The following is a 21,888-nucleotide window of genomic DNA, read 5'->3' on the forward strand; positions in this document are numbered from 1 at the left end:
GCCTCCCCAGATTCATCATCTCCAAGCTCAGTGAGGCCATGACCCTAATAGAGGAACAGCTCTGAAGAGAAGGTTACACAGGCTGGGGAGTCTGACAGGTGCTACCAGAGATGGGGCTGGCCTTCTGCTGTGTGGCTCTGTCTGCTTGGATGCTTCTCCTCTGACCCACGTCCCCCTCACCTTGCCTCACAACTGCTGCTCCTGGTTTCTTCCAGTGCAGCCTTCGCTATCAGCCGGGGGTCTCCTTCCCTGACCACCATCTCCCAGGCTGGGTGAAGCACCCTTCCCACGTGCAGCCAGTGCCCACCCACCCCATCACGACACTCCCCACCTGGAATCACAGGTGCCTATTTACCAGGGCGTCTCTCTAATTACACTGTGAATGCTCTTGTTTCTCTTCAGATTGTATAAATCTTTTGCCTTTTACCAGTTACACTGTGAGCTCCTCCAGGGTGGATCCCATGTTGTCCCTGCATCTCTATCCCCGGCAGGCCCTACAGAGCCCAGCATACAGCAAAAGTTCAATAAATGGTGATCAACAGATTGCCAGTGCACAGTACGGCTCCTTGTGTCTGCACCTCCATGACCACGACTTCCGAGTGTTGCAACTTGCACTGCACCTGTCATTTCCTACAAGACTCAGGCTGGTTGGGGAGCAGACGGGAAGTCCTTGGGACAGGTGCTGAGGACATGCACCTGGAAATGGGTTGCCCAGTTCTGTTAGGGGACTTCGGGCAGAGATAACACCACCCCATTGCTGGCTGGTGCTGGTAGGCCTGAGAAGGCAGATGAGCACATGAGCACCCTCTGGTGTCCACTGTGGGGAAAGACAGTGGCAGTCATAATCCCTGGAAGGCCACCTGGAAGCCAGTGGTGAGGAAGGCTCCACCAAGTCCCCAAGCTCCTGATTCCTGGTAGAACCACACAGGTCTCTCAGGGTCATGATGACTTGGTGGGCAAGTGACTGAGCAAGGGGATGGGTTCCTGCCCATCATGTGTGGACAGATGGAACGGCCAAAGCCTGGACAGCTGACTTTGTCACTCCCCTGCCTCCCTGCCACAGACCTCCACCAGTGTCTAAACAGGGCAGGCCTGGGAAAGGTGAGGTTGGCAGCAAAGGTGCCGTGGTCACTCTCGGCAGTGCCACTGTTCGTTAGTGCTGAGCTATCAGCACACTGGCCAAACTGCTGCCTGACTGACCGTGGCCTGGTGAGGTCACTCTGCATCTCTGTTTCCTCAGTTGGAATTTGGGACTAAGACCTGCTTCACAGAGGCACAGTCAGCAGTGCTGAGTCTAAATCCACTCTCGGAGGGGTCACGTGAGGAGCCTGGGCCACAAGCACCAGCACCTCCAGGTGGAGGCTCACAATCACCCAGGAAGGAAGGGCTCCAAAGCCAGGGATGTAGCGCTGGTCACAAGCTCCAAAGGAAAAGAGGGCAGAGACCCCAATCAACAAGGCCAATGCAAGGGGGTGGGGAGTTACATTTAAGAGTGAGTGTGAAGAGGGTGGAAGTGACAACGCATTTGCTACAAGGAGCAGAGGCCAGCAGGGCAGGATGGCAGAGGGCAAACCCACATGGGTCTCTACTCCTCTGTGCGGATGCTAGAACCGGGGCAGTGAGCCGTCATGTGCCCCGCTGGGCCTTGCCCGGCTCTCCTTCCCTGAGCCTTCCTCATCCCTCCACGGCACCCCATAGGCCAAACGCCTGAGGGACTAACAGATGTTACTGCAAAGATGTCACAGAACTCTTCTTTCACATGACTTCAAACTGCTCTTCTCTATCTTGACCCTTGCCATTCTTGTAAAAACAGAGATTTTTGTAAGCATGTTAACAACGTGCAATCCACTTTCAGCTCCAGTCCAGTATGCCTGACTGCCGTCACCATTCCTCCCACTCACAGATACAAACCGAGCTCGTGTTTCCACCCGAACCACCCCTCCCGCCGTTACCCCTCTCTATCCTCCCCTGCAGAGGCCAGCATGAGTTCAGACCATAGGTGTGGGGTCTCCCCCTTCCTTGCCCCTACTCAATCAGTCCCCTGTGGAGTCCTGCCACCCTCTGTCCTTGTGCTCTGGATTCCACCCCATCCTTTCTGCTCTTGATCTAGACCAAGGTTCTCAACGCTGGCTGAGATGATGCCTGGATCCCTCCCCTGGAGATTCTGAGTAAGTGGTCTGGGGTGTGGCCCCAGGAGTGGGGTTTTTAGAAGCTCTCTAGGCATTTCTAGTATGTCTCCAAGGTTAAGAACTACAGTCCAGGCACTGTCAACATTCCATGCCTTCAATGTTTTAGGAGTTTATGAACTGGTATCTGCCACCAAGGTGTTAAGTTTGACTACCCAAGTGACACTAGGGTTGTCTAGACTGATGTCTTTGCAGGTGAGATGCTGAACACCCTAAGCTAATGACCATATGACCACAGGCAGAGGTTACCACCTTCCAGGGTGACCCATCCCTGTTTGCACAGCTCTTTTAGAAAATGATCCTTGGGCTGGCCCCGTGGCTCACTCGGGAGAGTGCGGCGCTGGGAGTGCAGCGGCGCTCCTGCCGTGGGTTCGGATCCTATATAGGGATGGCCGATGCGCTCACTGGCTGAGTGTGGTGCAGGCGACACCAAGCCAAGGGTTATGGTCCCCTTACCGGTCACAAAAAAACCAAAAAAACCCCCAAAAAACACAAAAAAACAAGAAAATGATCCTTAAAATGAGTGGCATGTCTGTAATGCTCTAAGTTTCACCTACCAATGTATTCCAAGATCAGACTGAACCTGTCTGACACAGGAGTGGCCTTCAGACATTTGAAGACAGCTCTCCTGAACCTCTGGGTCTTTCCTTTCCCAAGCTGGACAAGTCTTAAGTGCTTTGATTGCTCTGCATGACCTGGCCCAGAACTATTCCAGAAAAAGCCTGCCAAGCAGAGGGCAAGATGGCCACTGCTCTGCCCTGGGAAAGGTTTGTCTGAGCATCCTGATGTGTATGTAAGGGTCCCACAGGCAGGAGACCGGCCTTACCTTACACTGATCCAGTGGTGTGTCTTCTGCCCCTCGGAAGACCACGCTGAAGGAGATGCTCTTGGGGTCAGAGGAGAAGACCCAGCTGATGGTGAGGCCTGCCTCAGCCACTGTGATGGGGATCAGGCTGTAGGTACTGGACCGCACGAACAGCTCCCTGTTGCCCTCCCCAAAGTTGGCAATCTCTTCCACTGTTAGGGGTAATTTGATCCTAAAATAAAAATGCAGAAAGGGACCTACTCAACTGGGCAAAGTGTTTGCGTCTACTGTCCAGGTCATCTGTGGCTCAGAGGGGCCTGGAGACCTAGGAGGCTCTTGGGAGGACAAGCCCTGGGAAACCTGGACAAACAGGCCTAATTATGAGATGCACAGCTCACTCCAGCATGCTTCCTGAGCACTTACTACACACCTGGCACAGCGCTAGGCACTGAGGACACAGCAGTAGAAAATGTGGATGACACCCTTGCCTGTGTGGAGCTGCTCCATGGCCCGCATGGCAGGAAGGGAGTGCCGAGGCCTCAGCATCTGTCTCTCTCCTGAAGCTGGCCTGCTGCTCAGCTCTGCTCTTTCTGCCCTTTCTTCTTCCGAGGCCCTGCATCCCCCTTTCATCTTATTAGCAACAAACCTCCTGCCCTTTCCATAGTCTCTTTCCTCAGTTGAATCTGGGGCCCATTACAAGATTCCCCATGGGCACCCTGAACTTTTCTGAAATGCAAACATCCCAGATTGTTTATAATGCGGGGGTGACAGGAGTGGTGTGAGGGTATTGGGGAGAGAAGCTTCCTAAGCTATGTCCCTCATTCTAATTCTCACTAGGTGAATAAAAGCCTCTTCCAGAAGTTTACAGGGGTTATGGACAGCAAGTTTCTCTGGACTCAGGGTGTGATGTGAAGAACGGGAGGTTAGAGGCCAAGGGATCTGACTCTCTTCTCATCTGCAAAAGAGGGACAACCACACCTGCCTCCTGACTGGAGTGAGGATTTCATTAGGAGATGAGCTGGTGGTAAGTGGGAAATCTGATGCTCCTGCTAGAGGCACCTTCCATGCTGAGTGGCAGCCCCTCTTGTGCTGCACAACTCCAGAGGCAACAAGGTCAGCTCAGGAGCATGGCAACAGGTAGGGCGGAGCTACAACTCAGGAGAGACGTGGCCTTGCACGAGTCACTCACTCTCTGTGAGCCTCATTCCCTCAAATGTGAAATAAGGGCCTGGCCCACAGTGGCTCAGTGACTTCATGCACTATCACAACAGCCAGTGAGGAAGGCATGACTGGTTTCATTCTACAGAAGAGAAAAGTAAGATTCAAAGATTAAGAAACTCAATCCAGGTTCACACAGGTCTGATCCAAAACCATTACCTCTCTACTATACCAAACTTCCTTTGGTAGAGAAAATATATTACTGTCTCCTTTAACACAGGGGAGGAAGCTAAAGCTCAGACAGGTTAGGAGACTTGCCCAAGACTGCACAGCAAGTAAGTGGTGGTGCTGAGAGTTCTGTTTGCCTCCAAAGCTGTGAAAATAGATGGAAATACTCCCCAAAGCTATGCCAATAAGAAAAGTAATCAATGATTAAAAAACCAAATTGCTCTAAAGAATAGCTCTTATACAATTTACTCACCTCTGTGAGAATTGAGTTCAATGCAATATTTCTCCATCCGTTAATTTAAGCTTTATTTCTAATCAAAAGCCCTTGCTCAGTATTTACAATTTCCAAGAATCTGAGAGCAGGTAGTGATCCATTTTGGAAAAGAGGTCTTTCTCATAATGTGGAAATTATGTAAAAAGTCACCTACTCTGACAGAATGCCCCATTGATGCTGGGTCATTTTATAATTTTATGTTTCAGGACATTCCCCTGGCACCTAGTCATTTGGATTGTACCGTAAGTCTCTTTTACCCTTCTAGACATCATCTATTCAGTGAGAAGGATAATACTCAGTTTCTCCAAAGGTGATGCTAATAAAAACAAATCAAGGTTTACCATCTATGCTCGAATGTAATCTTAAGTAAAGGAAACCTTTTGTGTATAAGGCATGTCACAAATGTAAATTCTATTGAGTAACTCCAGAAATTCTAGTTTACGTGAGCCAAAGGGTACCAATGAATTCTCCATGTTCTGAGATAATCCCAGTTTTTAACAAGTTTTCAGATTCTCTTGCCAAACCTTAGTTTGCCGTCAATACTTATGAAAGAGCAGGAAAAAAATGAATTTCAAGGTACCGTCAAGGTACTGCCATTCTGCTTGCAGTTCATTCACATGTCCAGCTGACCTACACATCTCACACTACCCTCTTTAAGGACTGCCTTGGATTCTGTGTGTTCTAATTATTTCTTAATCTTGAGATTTTTATCATCCCTTTACTTGAAGGTAAGTTTTTAAAAAGTTTCATTATGAACAATTTCAAATATGTCCCTGCTCTTCTCCACTAAGTGCAACAAAAACCTGGAAATAATTCAGTAGACAATCATAGTATAACTCATGTGTAGGAAAAGGAAGGCAGGCTGGCTAGGGACCCCAGGACTCGAGAAAAATCATGAAAACTTGGCATTTCTGAGCCCACACTTACATATAATGAAAAACCGCTTGCCATACTAAGAACCAGGAATATCACAACTTGAATAAGGAAAGGCAGTCAAAAGGAACCAACATTAACATCAATCAGATGTTGCAATTATCTGAAAAGGCTTTTAAAACCACCATCATAAAAATGCTTCAATAATAATTTCAAGTATTCTTAAAACAACAAAAATTTTTTAAAAAAATCACATTAAAAACCAGAAGATAAAATAAAAAAGAACCAAATGGAAATTTTAGAACTAAAAAATACAACAACCGAAATTTAAAAACCCACTGGATGAACTAAATAGCAGAATGAATATGACAGTTAAAGTCAAAGAGAGAAAAATAGAAATTACTCAATCCAAAAACACAGAGAAAAGAGACTAGGGAGAAAAAAAGAACAGAGAGCCTCAGGGACCTGCAAGACAATAACAAAAGATTTAACATTTGTATCGGAGTCCCAAATGGACAGGATAAAGAGAGTACATCTGAAAAGTACTGAAAGAAGTGATGGCTAAAAAACTTCTCAAATTTGGTGAAACACAACACATAATCCTAAAGATTTAAGAACTGAGCATATCCCAAATAGGAAAAAACCAAAGAAATTCACACCAAGACCCATCATAATGAAACTTCTAAAAACAAAAGACAATGAAAAAAATCTTAAATGCAGATAGAGAGAAATGAAGCATTATCCACAGGGGAACACCAATTTGAATGACAGGATTTCTCCTCTAAAACCATGGAAGCCACAAGGAAGTGGCACCACATTTTCTGAGTGCCAAAAGAAATAGCAACTGCAAATTCCATATCTGGCAAAATATCAATCAGATATTTTGTCCAATCCAGCAGTAGATGAAAAGAATTATATACCACAGCTAGGTGGGATTAATCCCAGGTATGCAAGGCTGGTTCAACATTTGAAAATCAATGTAATCCATTTAATCAACAGGCTAAGGAAGAAAAGGCTTATGCCACAGAAATTAATGCAGAAAAGAATTTGACAAAATCTAACTCCCATTCATCACTACCCAAGTTCTCTTTTACTGTTTCTAATTGTCACTCCTGTGAATAGCATGCAAGGAACATTCTGGTAGCTTTATCTTTGCACATCCAATCATTATTCCCTTAGAATAAATTTCCAGATATAGGCTTACTGAGTCAATGGGATTACAGAATATATGAACTTTGGGTACATCCTGCAGCCAAGTCACTCTCCAGAAAGGGTGAACCAGACACTTCATACTCCTCTGGCATTGACAGCCTGTCAATGGACTAGCTATTTAGTTCTTCACATGTGGTCTGCCCTATAATTCAATACAACGTTTGTCCAAGTGTGGTCCATGGATTACCTGAGAACTGGTTGAATACATTATTCTCTCACAATCTCATCTAATCCTTCAGGAAATTCTCTTCTCTTCAAAATCGATCCAGAATCTGACCTTGTCTGTGCCCTCTCTCTGCCACCATCTGGTCCAAGGAACCAGGATTCCTATCGTACCCTCCTAACTGGTCTCCCCACTTCTGCCCGTGCCCCTCCACAGTCTGTTCTCCAGATGGCAACCACAGTGATCCTTTTTCAGATGTAAATTAGATTAAGTCATTCTTCTGCTCCAAACCCCATTTTGGGGGTCCCATTTCCCTCAGATTAAAGGCCAAAGTCTTTATAATGGCTAACAAGGCCCTATGTGACATGGACCCCGTGTCCTCTCTAACTCCGTCTCCCTCGATCCCTCTGCTTCAGCCACACTGGCCCTTTTCTTGTTCCTTGCACGTGCCAGACACCATCCTGTCTCAGGGCCTTTGCACTGACTGTTCCCTTACGTATCTGCCTGGACACTCCTTCGCCTTCTTCAAGTCTTATTTTCTCAGTGCCACTCTATTTAAGACTACAAATTCCCCTCTCCTCTAATCCTACTATTTGTTTACTTTTTTCCCATAGCACCACCTTGTAACGTACTGTATAATATTTACTTACTTATGTTTATTGTTTATTGTCTGTCAACTCCTGTTGGAATATAAACTCCACCAGGGCAGAAATCTTTGTCTGTTTTGTTCACTGATGTGCTCTAAGCACCTAGAACAATATCTGGCAGAAAGTAGATAATGAATAAATATCTATGAGTGAATGACTGGATCTATTCAACAATTATTATGTAGCCATTGGACATAACACTGGAGAAATTGATAATATGAAAAAATACTCATGCTATAGCAAGTTTAAAAAGACTGCAAAATAAGATTTAGAATGTTTTATTATGTCAAAAAATTATATGTGTATATGTGTATAAAAAAGACTGGAAGGCTATGCACCAAAATGGTTGGCTTATGTCCATCTTCCTAATTTTCTACATATGTACTGCTTTTACAATAAGAAAATCAAAGCAAGTTATTTTCAAAAAAGAACACAGGGATGGGGGAGGAATGACTCTAAAGGGGCACAAGGAACTTTTCAGGGTGATGGAACTGTTCTAAATCTTAACTGCAGTAGTGATTATACTGTATTATTTATCAAAATTCAAACACTGTATCTATAAAAAGTGAATCTTTATATAAATTATACCTAAACAAACAAACAAACAAAGCACAAACTGCAGCCCTCATGGGTGCCCAGTTAGAGCCTTGGGGGTGCTCCCCAGCCCACACCTGGGGAAGGCCTGCTCAGCAGCCACCACTTACATCAGTTCTCCAGACTTCAGCAGGCAGATCTCAGCATCCTGCCCCACAGGCATGTCTTCCATGTCCTCAGGTGTTACTGAGTTTGATATGTCCCTGAAATGTCACAAATGAGAACTCTGTTTAGCCATCAGCATACAAGGTGCCACATCCTGAGATCCACTGTCTTGGAGTCACGTAGCCATCCTCAGCATGCACGGAGTATCCTTAAATCGCAGATGCCATGACACAGGCCCCAGCAGGCAGGACAGGGAGAAGACAACAGGGATGCAGCAATTTTTCTGATGCCTTCCTGGTGGGTGTAGGGAGGCGTGAGCACTAATACTGATCACCCACCCTCCTATCCCATGTCAGCAGAGCTATAGCCATGGGGCCAAGTTACCAGCACCATGACTCCAGCCTTCTTAGTGCCAGTCCATGACTAGAGCAGCCTGCTCTGGCCCATCTCTGGGGCACAAAAACAGGTGTCTGGAGCTGAGGGGCCAGGAAGCGGTGTGGGCCAAGAGGGAGGAGATGGGACAGAAACACAAAGGGTACAGGCCTAAGATACACGGCCTCCTTCCCTCACAATCCACCACAAGCTGTGCAGAGAGCCAGCAATGGGAACTACCACAGTAGTACAGCTGTACCACAGTTCCCAAAGCGTGCTCCATGGAACATCAGCCAGTGCTGGGGAGGTGAGCACACACTGTCTCCCTCTCTTAGGAAGTCACAGTGTACTGAAATGGTAGGTTAAAGCCTCCAAAAAGCCCTGTAGTAAAGACATCTATTAAAGTTTAACTCTAGCACTCCTACATTTATTTGACCATAGAACATTTTTCACAATTACTGATCCTCAGAACATATGGGCAGAGTGCAGTTCCTCCACTCCACTAATGGGGACACAGGCCCAGGCAGTTCCTCAGAGGCAGAGCTGGAGCCAGAATCAGATACTCAGCCTGCAGCTCAGTGCTCTACTGCTGGGCCCCCTGCCCAGTTCAGCCAGTGGCTTACACAATCTCAGGGACCTCAGAGACCAACCAGCTCCATCCCCCAATTCTGCCAAAGAGGAAACCTAGGTCCAGAGAAGAAAAATGGCTCTGGTTATGAAGGTGTTAAGATGACCTCCCACCCAGCAGGGCTTCTTCCCCAAATGTTACAACGACCTCCTTCTCAATAGCCTTGGAGGGCTCCTCTCATATGTCTCTGGGACAAAGTCAATATGCCCCAAGCTGTGCCCTCACCCATTACTAACAACTCCCCCATACATTTGGCTCTCGCCAGCCTGGTTTCCAGGTACATTCACTCCAGCCTTGCCCTGCCCCCTATCTTATCTACTGCTGAGTGTTTCCTGGGATGTCAGCCTGTGCCTGCACTGGGTTAGGGGCACTGTGCTGGGCACATTAAGTGGGCCTGGCCCTGCCACACAAATGCTCTCCATCTGAGGCATGAACACACACCTGGAGCCTGGCTAGAAGACGAGGGGCTCACCACATATAGCAACACATGCAAGGTCAGCTGGTAGCAACAAGCATCCAGACCTGGCTACCTTCATATCCACTCAGGCACCGAATTCAAGGCCCCACCCAGAGTGGAGTCATGACTCATGTTGGGAAACTCGCTGTCTGGGCTGCTGGGCCTGGTGGGATGCCCGTGGCCGTGCCTGGGGAAGGGCTCTCAGCTTTTCTGGTGAGAACTAACAGACCCTGAATTCCAGAGCTCAGATGAGCTTGGCACCTAACATCTGGGACATCAGAAATACAAGAAGCTGGGCCGGCCCGTGGCTCACTCGGGAGAGTGTGGTGCTGATAACACCAAGGCCCCGGGTTCGGATCCCATATACGGATGGCCGGTTCGCTCACTGGCTGAGCGTGGTGCTGACAACACCAAGTCAAGGGTTAAGATCCCCTTACCGGTCATCTTTAAAAAAAAAAAAAAAAAGAAATACAAGAAGCTGGCTGGTTAGCTCAGCTGGAAAAAAGCAATACAAAAGAGAACACATGGGAACACCCACATTTGTAGAGCTTTTGCCTGAGGAGGTGCCCATCTTCTGCCCGGCAGCGATTCCCCCGGCAGCGATTCCCCCGGCTGTGCCGTGGCTTACATTTTGTTACCAGGGGCATTGTAAGGGGGCAGAATGCCCCGTCTCACCACAGGGAGGAGCCCTAACATCCATGGGGCAGAGAAGTATACTCCTACGGGGAGGGGCAGCAAATTGTCTACAGAGTGCATGTTCTGTGTCACTCAGCCAGCAGGACTCTGGGAAGGCCCACCTGGGGCAGCCAGGAACTCTCCACGTGTACACAGAAGGGGGTGAAATTCAGTGAGTCCCGCCCGAGCCTGTCTTGGCTGCCACTAGACTGTGTGGCAGAAACATCTGTGGAACACTTGGTGCACCTGCAGAACAGCACCACACCCAGAATCTGGGGGAGGTGGTGGGCGGCTCCACTCCAGGAACACCTCTCATGCCTCCCCGTCACCCAGTGCACCCACATCATAGCCCCAGTCATGCTGGCCTTACTTGCCTGCTTTGGGTCTTATCCACCCCCCCCCCCCCACCCCAGGTCCATGAGATCCTTGAAAGCAGAGGCTGAGCCTGTCCTGCCATACAGAACCAACCACAGCAGCTCAGTCTCTACCATTTGCAAGGATCAAAGTGACTACAGGTACTTGCTAAGAAATGTGCAAGGGGGTATACATTATTACATAGTGTGCAAATTTAGGAGAAAAAGGCAGAGGGAGTGCTGAGCAAAGTCAAGGAAAGAATCAGGGACAAATTCCTGGAGGAGGAAGACCCTTTGGCATGTGTGAGTGGCAGACGCTGGGCTGGCAGATCCACAGTGAGATCTCAGTCACCTCTAACAGGATTTGTCACACACAAACAAAACCAACTTACAAAGTCTCTCTGTGCTGGAGAAGGACAGGCATTGTGGAGACCGGGGCCTCTGTTCTCCAACATTTGGCCACACTGCACAGTTGCATGGCAACCCCATTCACCCCAGATGCAGTGGCCACTCTTCCTGTCATACAGCTCATTTCCCGGGCCTTGGGCCTGTCTGCTGCTGAGTGCTGCAGGGCTGCCCCATGTGGGCACCGGTACTCGTGCCTCTGCTGCTGATGGGTGGAGGTGGGGGCTGGCATTTAGAGTACCCCCAGGGCTGCCTAGATAATCAGAAATCCACCAGTGCCCGTGTGCCTGGCTGGGGCTGCTTGCACACAGTCCAAGTCAGCCCATGACAAGAGGGAGAGCCCATCTTCAGAAACACTCTGCATTTCCAGGGGCTAAGTGCCACAAGCCCTGGGCAGCAGGGTCCCTCTAGCCAGATGTCACTGTGAGCACAGAGGGCGGGAGAGGCAGTATGGACCATGGGAGGGGTCACTCCATTGAGGTCCCATCTTCAGCTCTGTGACTGTGTGACCCTAGTGAGCCCTTTCTTCCTCTGAGTCCTTGGTTTTCTCTTTTCTAAATGGGAAGAGATGGAACCAGATGGACTCTAGGTTCTGCTGGTTTGAAAAGGCTGTGGGTTTTGAAGGACGCTGACAGAGCCCACAGGCTGGGAAAGAGGTGGGCTCCTTGTGGTCAGCAGCTCCCTGCCCCTGGCCCCCTCTGCTTGTCTTGGGAAAGGTGTAGCAAGAACGTCCTGCAGCACCTGCTGCCTCCAAATGCCGGCTTCCTTTTCTTTCTTTTTTTTCCTTTTCCTTGTTGTGGCTTCCTTTTCTCCTTAGCCCCAGCCCTGACTGTAACCTCCTCCCTGCCCAACACCTCCTCTTGTTGCTCTGCCAACCACTGGCTTCGAGACCCCTGCCCCCACCCTAGGACAGACAGAGTCATGGAATGTCAGTGCAAGAAGCGGCCCATGAAGCCATTTAGTCCAGCCACCTACAGGACAGCAGGGACGCAGAGGTCCAGGGCAGAGCAGATGGGCCCAGAGTCACTCAGGCCTGCCTTGCTGCATGTGCTTTCAGCTCTGTCCAAGTCATAAGTACCATAAATGAGACAAAGAAATCAGGTAGGATGAGAGAAACTCTGAGAACTGTAGTTGGTTCTCCCCATTACCCTGTATTTGGGATAAAAGGTGTCCTAACCTATCATTCCCTCCCTCCCTCCACCTCCCTCCTCCTGACCAGAGAGATGAAAGACGACACTAATTACCTGCAAGTAGATGATTCACAGAGTAAGGTCCCAGACACCCGCTGGCCCTGGCTAAGGCCCTGCACCCTGGATGGGTAGGTGATGCAGTCTTGAAGGTAATAAAGAGGGCAGAGAATTTTCTTTTCAGTGGATTTTCAAACTGTGGGTCACGACTCATTTAGTGTGTTATGAATCAAGTTAGTAGGTTATGACTAACATTAAAAGAAATAGAATAGAAAATATCAATGCATTAGTATATTGCATGTTGTGAGAATAAGTCTAGTTTGATGAGGCTCTTATATAGACTTTATGTGTACACACATACACACCTGGGTAGCCATGTGAAATGTACTTCTTACTGTGGGATGCAGTAGAAAATGCTCAAGAAACTGTCAAGAAGACATCAAAGATAAAAAAATGTTCAAAAAGACATCAAGGGATAAAAAAAGTTTGAGTGAATGACGGGACAGGCCACAAAAGCAAGACCACTAGAGGGCACGCTATCTCCTACTATAGCCATTTCCTTTCCTTGCACTCAGAGTTTTCTCTGAAAAGATGCCAGATAAACTCGCCGCTCACAAGCGACATCCTCTTCCACTCGCTCCAGCAGTGGGAGCCTACTGCTAGCCACGGTGGCCTCATATAGCCGATGGCATGTCACTCTTTCCTGCTGAGTTCCCATCCCTGAACCTGTGGTCAGTCAGGCTAAACCTCTCTTGAGCTTGCACACAGTCCATCTACCTGTTAGTCCATCTGGGAGTGGTCATCTCAGTGTTCCTGGGCACTCTGCTGCCCACACAGTCTATGCTCAATAAATGTCTACATTATGTGCCTCAGGGTAAGGTTTTCTCCCGTTCCCAGTGCTTCTAAAGGAGGACACAGTAAGGCTCCACTTCAGAACCAAGCAAGCATAAAGTGGTGAGCATGAGCAAGGCGGAGGCTGAGGAAGTCCCCTCAGTGCCGTCCTGGAGCCCACATCTCTCTGGGTGAGGGCTCCTTCCACCTTGGTCTCTACAGCTGCAATCTATAGTATTCCCCTCCTACACACCAAAATACCTTAGCTTGTCTTTCATTTAATTACTGTGCAACTTCAGTCTTGCAGACCGCCCGAGGAGCAAACACTCTGCTTGTTTAGGCTGTCTAGCTGAGGAAGGAACGGGTGCCCAGGAAGTCCCTCCAGCCTGAGATGTCCTGCTGACAGCCTTCCTCAGAGGGCTTGTCTACCCACTGTCTCTCTTGGTCCAGCAAGTGAGAAGTGCTGCTCTGCCTGGCTACATGGGCTCCTGCAGTCCTTCTGGTCAGCCTCCTTCTGTGAACAGGACAGGCCTTCAGTTAGAACTACACTGTTCAATACAGCAGCCACTACCATGTGGTTATTTAAACTGAAATGCATTAGACACATAAAAATTTGGCTCCTTGGTTGCAACAGCCACACTTTCAACTCTCAATGTAGTTACTGACTAAAGATCCACAGAAAAGCAGCCTAACCAGATACCAGCACGAGTTGGCAACCTGGGTGCTACTCGTGAGGGTGGCATGCAGGTTTGCACGCAGGCTGATGGCCACTGTGATGGACAGCGCAGGTGCTGAGCATGTCAGTCATGCAGGTAGGCTCTATTGATCAGTGCTGGTTTGAAAGGCTAGGCTCAACCACACCATGTATCACATTCACTCTGGGATCTGGGGGCATCTTTTAATTTTGCTATTAAATTTACTTTATTTTGTTAGTAAATTGCTAGTAGTTTTCCTTTTAGTCACTGGCTTCCTTTCTGTCTAAAAGCCAAGTGAAGAAGAGCTTCCGGTATTTTGACTTCTGATAACTTGGTGAGTATGGTCAGACCACAACACCCAAACCCACCTGCCCATCCTCACGACCAACATCCGGGTACTGCTGAGCAAGCCACATCCACCTTACTTGCTGATGTCTGGTCAGGCCACTTTTCTGTGGAACTTTAGTCATTAACTCATCCTCCACTGCCCCTGTCCTCTGCCAATGCTTTGCAGTTGGAATCTTTTCCCAACAACAGTAAATGCCTCATCCCTGGATGCTGGAACTGACATCCTAACAGCTCTGGCTGGAGAATGCCTGGTCTCTGGGAAAGGTGGGCAGGTCTGCATAGTCTGACTTCCAAGATAAATCTGCAGCAGGGGTGTCTGCCACTTCCCTTTTACTCTTCCCCCAATTCTACTTAGAAAATGTTTAAGTGTTCCAGGGGAAATCCAAGACATATATGATTTGGGTACTCACCTTTAAGAAGTCTAGAGTTTTGTTTCAAAGAAATTAACTACATTGAAACAATTAACACTACAAATTGGCAGATAATAAAAAGCATTTTGTAAAGTGGTTAAAATAAATTGTTGGCCCCCAAACTGAGTGGCCTGGTTCCGTGAATTTAGTTGCAAGTCTTCTGTACCGGTGGAACTTTCCATTAGAGAATGTGATGGCTAATGCGTCATGCTTTCTCAAATACTCATATCCCCTCACTGACATGTGCACACAGGCAGGAGGGCACCAGGTATAGGCCTCTGTTTTGCCACAGAGTACAAGGGATTGCTGAGAGAGAAGAGCATGGCCAAGCATGTCTGACAAGGCTCAGGCCATTCCAATACAGCCACAGGAACTTGCCCTGAATGGCATGGTTGTCCTGTCTCTGGGAAAAACTCACCTCTCAAAGCTTAAAGGTTCCAAAATGTCAGGCAGCTTACTTTGAAGGGCTGTCCTGCCCCCAGTGGTCTCGGAAGATGGGTGTTTTGGCTCATCCCTGCTTCAGTATCTGGTTCAGCCTGTTCATTTGTCCACCACTCCCTGCATCCATCTATCAGTATGTATAGCCTATGTGGCCTCATGGCTCCTGCCCTTAAGGAACACCTTGCTCATTTCTACCAGTTTGGTAGAAAACAGTTTGAATGAGTTCATTCAAAAAAGGCCTAAAAACCCACTAGAGGTCTTCAGATCTTTTACCACAGTCCTCAGGGACAGCTCCACACGCAGAGCAGGGCAGGGAGCACTGGCTTTATAGTCAGACAGAGACTCTGGGGGATTGCTGGGGACATGTGTGTTTTGGGGCAAGTGAACTCATCTCTCCAATCTTTCGTTTACTCATCTGTAAGTGACTAGGATTAGACGGTTGTATGTGGGAAAAACCCAGCACAGGACCTGGCTTGTAGGAAAACTGAGTGTTAGTCTCCAGATCCTTGGGCTGCTCCTGGTCTTGCTCCCAAAGCCTGACACCTGCCCTTAGGAAGAGCTGTATGAGAGAGTTTGCCCAGCGGGTGGAGTGCAGAGCACCAGCCTTAGGGGCCAGCAGGCTGACTAAGGGCAAAGAGTTAGAGAAGGAAGGCCTGGTGCCTTGGCAGGAGGGTAACTGCTTCTGGGAAAGCAGAAATGGAGTTCACATCTCCATTTAGTGCTATCTCCATGAGGATGTACTGGGGAATGTGATCCAGGAAGATATTCTTCCAATTCCTGCCTTCCAGCATTATTTCCCAGGAGGGTCACCAATGTTGGATCATGGAGACTAACAACTAGAACTATACTGAGATGAAGGTGTTCAACATCTGGGGAACTCCAGGAGTGGAGAGGGCAGCCCCAGTAAACCAGATGATTCCAGCCAACATAAACAGGGTGGGTGGCACTGCCTGCTGAGGGGTCTGAGTGATGTGGGTTTAGGAGGCAGGGCTGCATCAGGCCCCCTGGCAGTCCCATCACCTAGAAGCCATCCAGTCCACTGGTCTAGTAATGACAGAGACCTGAGTTTGTATCTTCAAATTGCCAGTTACTAGGCATGGGGGCTATTATTTTGGCTATGGTCCTCACTGTTCTCATCTATAAAATGGGGATAATTCCTACCTGCATGGCCATTATGAGGATCAATGGCTATCATGTTCATTGGAGCTACATGTATACACAGAACCCAGCCCACGGCATGGACTTTGCATTGGCCCAGACCCAAACTGTTCCAAGATGTATGACTAGCAAATAAAAAAAAATTATGGTACAAATGCCACTATCTTCTATGGACTGCCAGACCCAAACCTACTTCTTGTTCTCTTTTAGTTTACAAGTAAAAACCCTTTCAGCTCCTGGCCAGAATGAAGGGGATGTGGGGTATCAGAGTCACTGCTTCACATATCCATGTAACCCCAGATTACATGCATGCAGGCTGATCACATGGATTCTGATATGCAAGATGAGGGTAGGGGTGGGTCTCTTATAGATGAGGCTTACTGAAGGCTCTTAATAAATATTCAGTAGAAACACAGACCACATCACAGAGAAATAGAGGCAGACCTTGCTTCCTGAGCAAGCTCATTTCTGAAACTGACAGAACATCTCTGGTGGTGAGTCATTTGTCTTCTTTATATTTAAAAGACAGGGAGGATTAACCCCAGGCATTGCTAGGGTTCTCAGATTCCTGCCTGCAGAGTGACAAGGTATAAAATGCCCACGCTATAGAGCCCAACTGCCCTTGGTTCAATTTCCATCCATTTGCTGCCTTGAGGTTTTTAAGTTACAGAAATGCGAAAACTACTGAACATGGTCTGGGCAGGCAATAAATGCTTGTAGGCTGATGGTATTGCTAGTAACAGCATAATCAGACCTACCCAGGGAGACAGGGAGAGTTTAATCACTGTCTATATTAATAATAATCTCTTTCTGTTTTCCTTTTGCTTCTTCTGCATTTTGTAAGACAAGGTGTCATCTTAGATTATTATTTATTTTCATTATAAATCAATAATCCACTGTGGAGACTTTGGAAACTATAGAAAAATATAAAGGAAGGGAGGAAATAAGTCACTCATAATTCCACCAGCCAGAGGCCAACTGCTGATAAAATTTGGTCATTTTTCTGTTTTTAAAAATATAGTCAAAATTGTATAGTTTATCACAGATTCTTAAACAAGAATTCACAGAATTCACATAGCAGAGGGGCTTGAGGATTTCATGAACACCCAGAATAGCAGGTGTGTGTGTCTATATTATTTCTGAAGAAAGATCTACAGCTTTTGTGAGATTCTCACAGGGATTATGATCAAACCTGTTAAGAATCATGATCAACTTTACATCTTTTTTGCCATCTATTCATTACAATAGTAATAGCTAATACTTATGTTGCATATTTACTTTATGTTTACACTGTTCTGAGCAATTTAAATGTGTTGTATTTTCCAAAATCATTAAAAGTGCTTCCTAAACATTCCAGTCATATTCTATTTTATGCCTGAATTATAATTTGCTTCATCATTTATTATCAGATTTATACACTATTTCCAAAGTCACATATATTACTTTTTAAAATTTTCAGATATCAACATAGGATTATAATTATAGAACATAAAAAAAGAACATTTTTAACCTTTTCTAGAAGGGAAAGTAATTTTTAATATTCCATCTGTACAGAATGGTCCAGTACCAATCTGTTTTAAAGTTTACTAATTATTACAAATGAACTTGCACAGGTCCTTTGAGGAAATGTGTGATACCAGTGTAAAGATCCAGCAAAAGCTGGAATAAGAGGATGAAACAAAAAGGCAAGAGTAAGTCAAGCAATAGTGGAGAATTGGACATTATTCTGAAAAAAAGGAAAGCCACCTGTTTCATATTTTAAATTATGAAAAAAAAGTTTTTGTCCCCATGTAAAGTAATAACATACACACATTATCATCTGACCTACTTAATCTAGTGCCCCAGAAAGCTTGTGAGGCAGGATGCCTGCTTGCAGACCTATCACCCTTAGAAATCTAACATTTTGTGGTCTATGGACTATTTGTTAAGTAGTCTTACTCCAAAGGAAGAGTCTTCCTTGCTAAAGAGAAAGGGAGCTTTGGCCCCAGGAAAGACTGAGGCAGGCAGCAGCATCGGGGCTGACACTGCTTCCAGTTGGGACTCAAAATCAGGGAGAGAAATGTCTCCGAGAGGATCAGAGAGGAGAGATGACCTCACCTTTCATATGCCCTGTCTGGCAGGTCAATATTTTGACTTTTCTCAACCTTGCAGAGAGTCTGCCCAAACACCTGCTCTTCTTAAAACATGTTCTTGAGGTGCTGGCAGGATATGGCCACTGGGATGAGCCACTGCATGTTGAGTAGCTGCAGGTCAGTGGCAAGGCTGGCCTGGCACTTGCAGGCCAATGTTGCTGCAGCTGCCCCTGCTACCGCGCCACAGGCTATGTCACCCCATGTCCTGTCTGTAGTCTTTGGCAGGGTCACAGGACAGAGAGATGGGTCAGAAGGAAGTGACAGCCTTGAAGGGCCAGAGCCCTGGGCAAGAAAGGCAGCCGTGTGGTCTTTGCTACAAGACTCACTGCAGTAGCCCACCTGTGTGACACCCCATTTCAATCGGGTCTTCCATTTGTTCAAGGAGACTCCTAAGCCCTAAAATGCTCATCACAGCAACTAAGGCAACGTCCCCTTCTGGGGAAATCTATTAAGAGACTCCTGAAGATCACGAAATCTTCAGAAAATGAGGCTCTGATGGTGGAATGTCATAAACTGTGACAGATGATAAAGGGGAGAGTTTGGGTTGAGAAGTGAGAACTGCCCAGTTATCAGCCATGAAGCCGGCCCAGCCGAAGTGCTGGGCAACTGTGGGTTTTTCTACACCTTGTTTCCCCATCAGTCACCTTTTGAAATCTATGCAAATGAGGGGAAGAAAAAGCAGAAAGGACTATCCACCCCGGCAGAGAAGTCCTTGTCATCCCCCAAACACCTGTGGTCTCCAGGAGTCTCCTGACAGTAGAGCCCCCTGGAAGGGGTAGTGCTTTAGCTTTCACAATTTAACAGAAAATGGGGCGGACAATGGGTGGGCAGCTGCAATGAGACAGGTCCTCCCCATGAAAGAGAGGTGCTGCTCCTCCCAAAGGGCACTATGCCCATTTGATGACATGGTGGCTTCTGCTTTCAAAACAACTGAGCACAGGATCTTATGGAATGCGTGTAGGGGTCAGTCATGAGTTGTCTCCCAAAGTGGTAAGATCCTGAAAGTGTTAGGGCTAATGAAGAGTCCCTTGTCTTGCCTGAAAATGTCCCTTCAGAATTGGCTATCCTCATTATACTGGGCTGTGCTGTTACTGAGCATCACTGGGTGGGTTTGGAAGAGGACTATTTGCCCCCTAAAGGTAGTCAATGGAACAGTGGGAAGACAGGGGGTGCCATCACTCTCAGCCCCAAATATAATTCCTGGGTTTTGACTCATAGGTGTTTATCAGAACAGACACCATGGAAGAGCATGACTACGAAGACCCTGGGTTCTTCAACATTTCCAACGACAGCAGCCAGGAGCATAAACGCTTCCTGCAGTTCAGCAAGTTCTTTCTGCCTTGCATATACATGGTGGTGTTCATCTGTGGCCTGGTAGGGAACTCCCTGGTGCTGGTCATATACATCTTCTACCAGAAGCTGAAGAGCCTGACAGATGTGTTTCTGATGAACCTGCCCCTGGCTGACCTGGTGTTTGTCTGCACTCTGCCCTTCTGGGCCTATGCAGGCATCCATGAGTGGGTCTTTGGCAGGGTCATGTGCAAGATCCTACTGGGCATCTATACTATGAACTTCTACACATCTATGCTCATCCTCACCTGCATCACTGTGGATCGTTTCATTGCAGTGGTTCAGGCCACCAAGGCCTACAACCAGCAGGCCAAGCGGATGGCCTGGGGCAAGGTCATCTGCTTCATCATCTGGATGATCTCCTTGCTGGTTTCCTTGCCACAGATCATCTACGGCAATGTCCTTTATTTTGACAGGCTAATCTGTAATTACCACAATGAGGAGATTTCTACCGTGGTTCTAGCTACCCAGATGACACTGGGGTTCTTCCTGCCACTGTTTGCCATGATTGTCTGCTACTCAGTCATAATCAAGACCCTGCTTCATGCTCGAGGCTTCCAGAAGCACAAATCTCTAAAGATCATCTTCCTGGTGGTGGCTGTGTTCCTGTTGACCCAGACTCCCTTTAACCTCGTGAAGCTCATCCGCAGCACAAGCTGGGAGTACGATGCCATGACCAGCTTTAATTATGCCATCATAGTGACGGAGGCTGTTGCCTACCTGCGGGCCTGCCTAAACCCTGTGCTCTATGCCTTTGTTGGCCTGAAGTTTAGGAAGAACTTCTGGAAGCTTGTGAAGGACGTGGGCTGCCTCCCTTACCTGGGGGTCTCAAATCAATGGAAGTCTTCTGAGGACAATTCCAAGACTTGTTCTGCCTCCCACAATGTGGAGGCCACAAGCATGTTCCAGCTGTAGGCCTTGCTGGGGCTTGGAGAAGCTGCTCTGGAATTTACAGGCACATGGCTGTGTCCTCAGGATGCGATGAAGAAGGCTTTGTTTATAGCTTGTGCTTTCTCATGGAGAAGTAATCAAACACTGGGGCTGGTCTGGCATGCTTCTTCTCAGACATGAACATTCTTTTCTTGGAAACCCAGGCCTAAAGCTCAAAGAAAGGTCTAAATTTTTAAGGGCTTTCCTTCTTCCATTCCCAAAAATGCTGAAACCAAGGAGATGACATGTCACTCTTAAGATCTCAGGTTCTCCTTTGCCAGAACTGGGGCTGAAGAGGGGAGCACAGCCAACAAAGCTGTTGATGGCAGGTAACATGCTGGGCTCCCAAATTCAGAAGAAACTTCCGACCACTGGGTAAGCAGTGGAGATGACAGCAGCTATGAGAACAAGTGCTGGCCTCTATGGCTCAGACCTTAGTCAACAGGCACCTAACAGAAATTACACCAGGCTCTGCCTTACCTGGGCATTTGATTTTTGTATAGGTAGACGCTTATGTTCTCTGTGATTAATCCTGGAAGGACTAGCGCCAGGGAATGCGCAAAAAACTACAGTAGGCTGAGAATTCCAGTGGTCCATAGAATGCTGGAAAATGTGTAAAACATAGTTGAAGATTATAATGGATCCAAGCAGCATTTTTGAAGGGATTCTTTGGTGGCTTTGCTCATTTAGAAATGGAATAACCCAATGCCTGCCACACACACATATACAAATGTGTACAGACACACATTCACACACACAGGCACACTAAACTGCATATGGGTTTAATGACTAAGAAACAAAATTTTTTAAGTTTCCAAACTATATATACACTTCGGTGCATTCTACACTAATGTGGTATGCCTGGAATATACCAAAAATGGTTCAGAGCACAGGATATAAGTTAAAATTGTAGACTTTCAAGACGGTGCTCTATCAAGAAGTGGAAAATACCAGTAACAGCAGCTCTGCTCTTTCACTGTGGCTTCCAACCTGTTGCCCAAAATGAGGGGTGCATTTGTTCAACTTCTAAAATATGGTCACAGGATAAGGCATAGTTTTAAATGTCAGACTTGTTTGCATGTTTATTAGATCCTAGAAATCTGCTCAATAGGCTTATGCTTTTTGGGCTTATGTACTCACCAAAATATGGAGAACCAATTGACAAAAGCTAAGTAGAATGCACAGGGAGGCTTAATAGTGTGGTTTTGGGGGTTGGATAGACCAGAGTTGAATCCCTGTCACTTACCAGTTGGTAGGACCTTGGGCAAATC

General features: G+C 47.1%; 2 protein-coding genes across 5 annotated transcripts in view; one reads left to right on the top strand and one right to left on the bottom strand.

Annotated features, from left to right (window-relative positions):
- FYCO1 (FYVE and coiled-coil domain autophagy adaptor 1) overlaps positions 1-21,888 on the bottom strand; it is an 82,884-nt gene that overhangs the window by 9,670 nt on the left and 51,326 nt on the right. For 2 of the 4 annotated variants that reach the window (XM_063115392.1, XM_063115390.1), the window contains exons 15-16: positions 8,251-8,343; positions 3,013-3,223 (exon numbers count right to left, since the gene is read on the bottom strand). In XM_063115392.1, coding sequence (XP_062971462.1) covers positions 3,013-3,223; positions 8,251-8,343 — 304 coding nt within the window. Of the gene's footprint in view, positions 1-3,012; positions 3,224-8,250; positions 8,344-12,687; positions 12,748-21,888 lie in introns of those variants that run through there. The other 2 variants (XM_063115393.1, XM_063115394.1) reach the window with 2 other exon arrangements.
- CXCR6 (C-X-C motif chemokine receptor 6) lies at positions 19,577-20,602 on the top strand. Its single transcript, XM_063114898.1, has one exon. The coding sequence runs from the start codon at positions 19,577-19,579 to the stop codon at positions 20,600-20,602; it is 1,026 nt and encodes a 341-aa protein (XP_062970968.1).

The sequence above is a fragment of the Cynocephalus volans genome, chromosome 11, assembly GCF_027409185.1.
Source record: "Cynocephalus volans isolate mCynVol1 chromosome 11, mCynVol1.pri, whole genome shotgun sequence".
Classification (NCBI taxonomy): Eukaryota; Metazoa; Chordata; class Mammalia; order Dermoptera; family Cynocephalidae; genus Cynocephalus; species Cynocephalus volans.

Coding starts and splice junctions, on each gene's coding strand:
- CXCR6 (XM_063114898.1), top strand. CDS start 19,577: ATGGAAGAGCATGACTACGAAGACCCTGGGTTCTTCAACATTTCCAAC.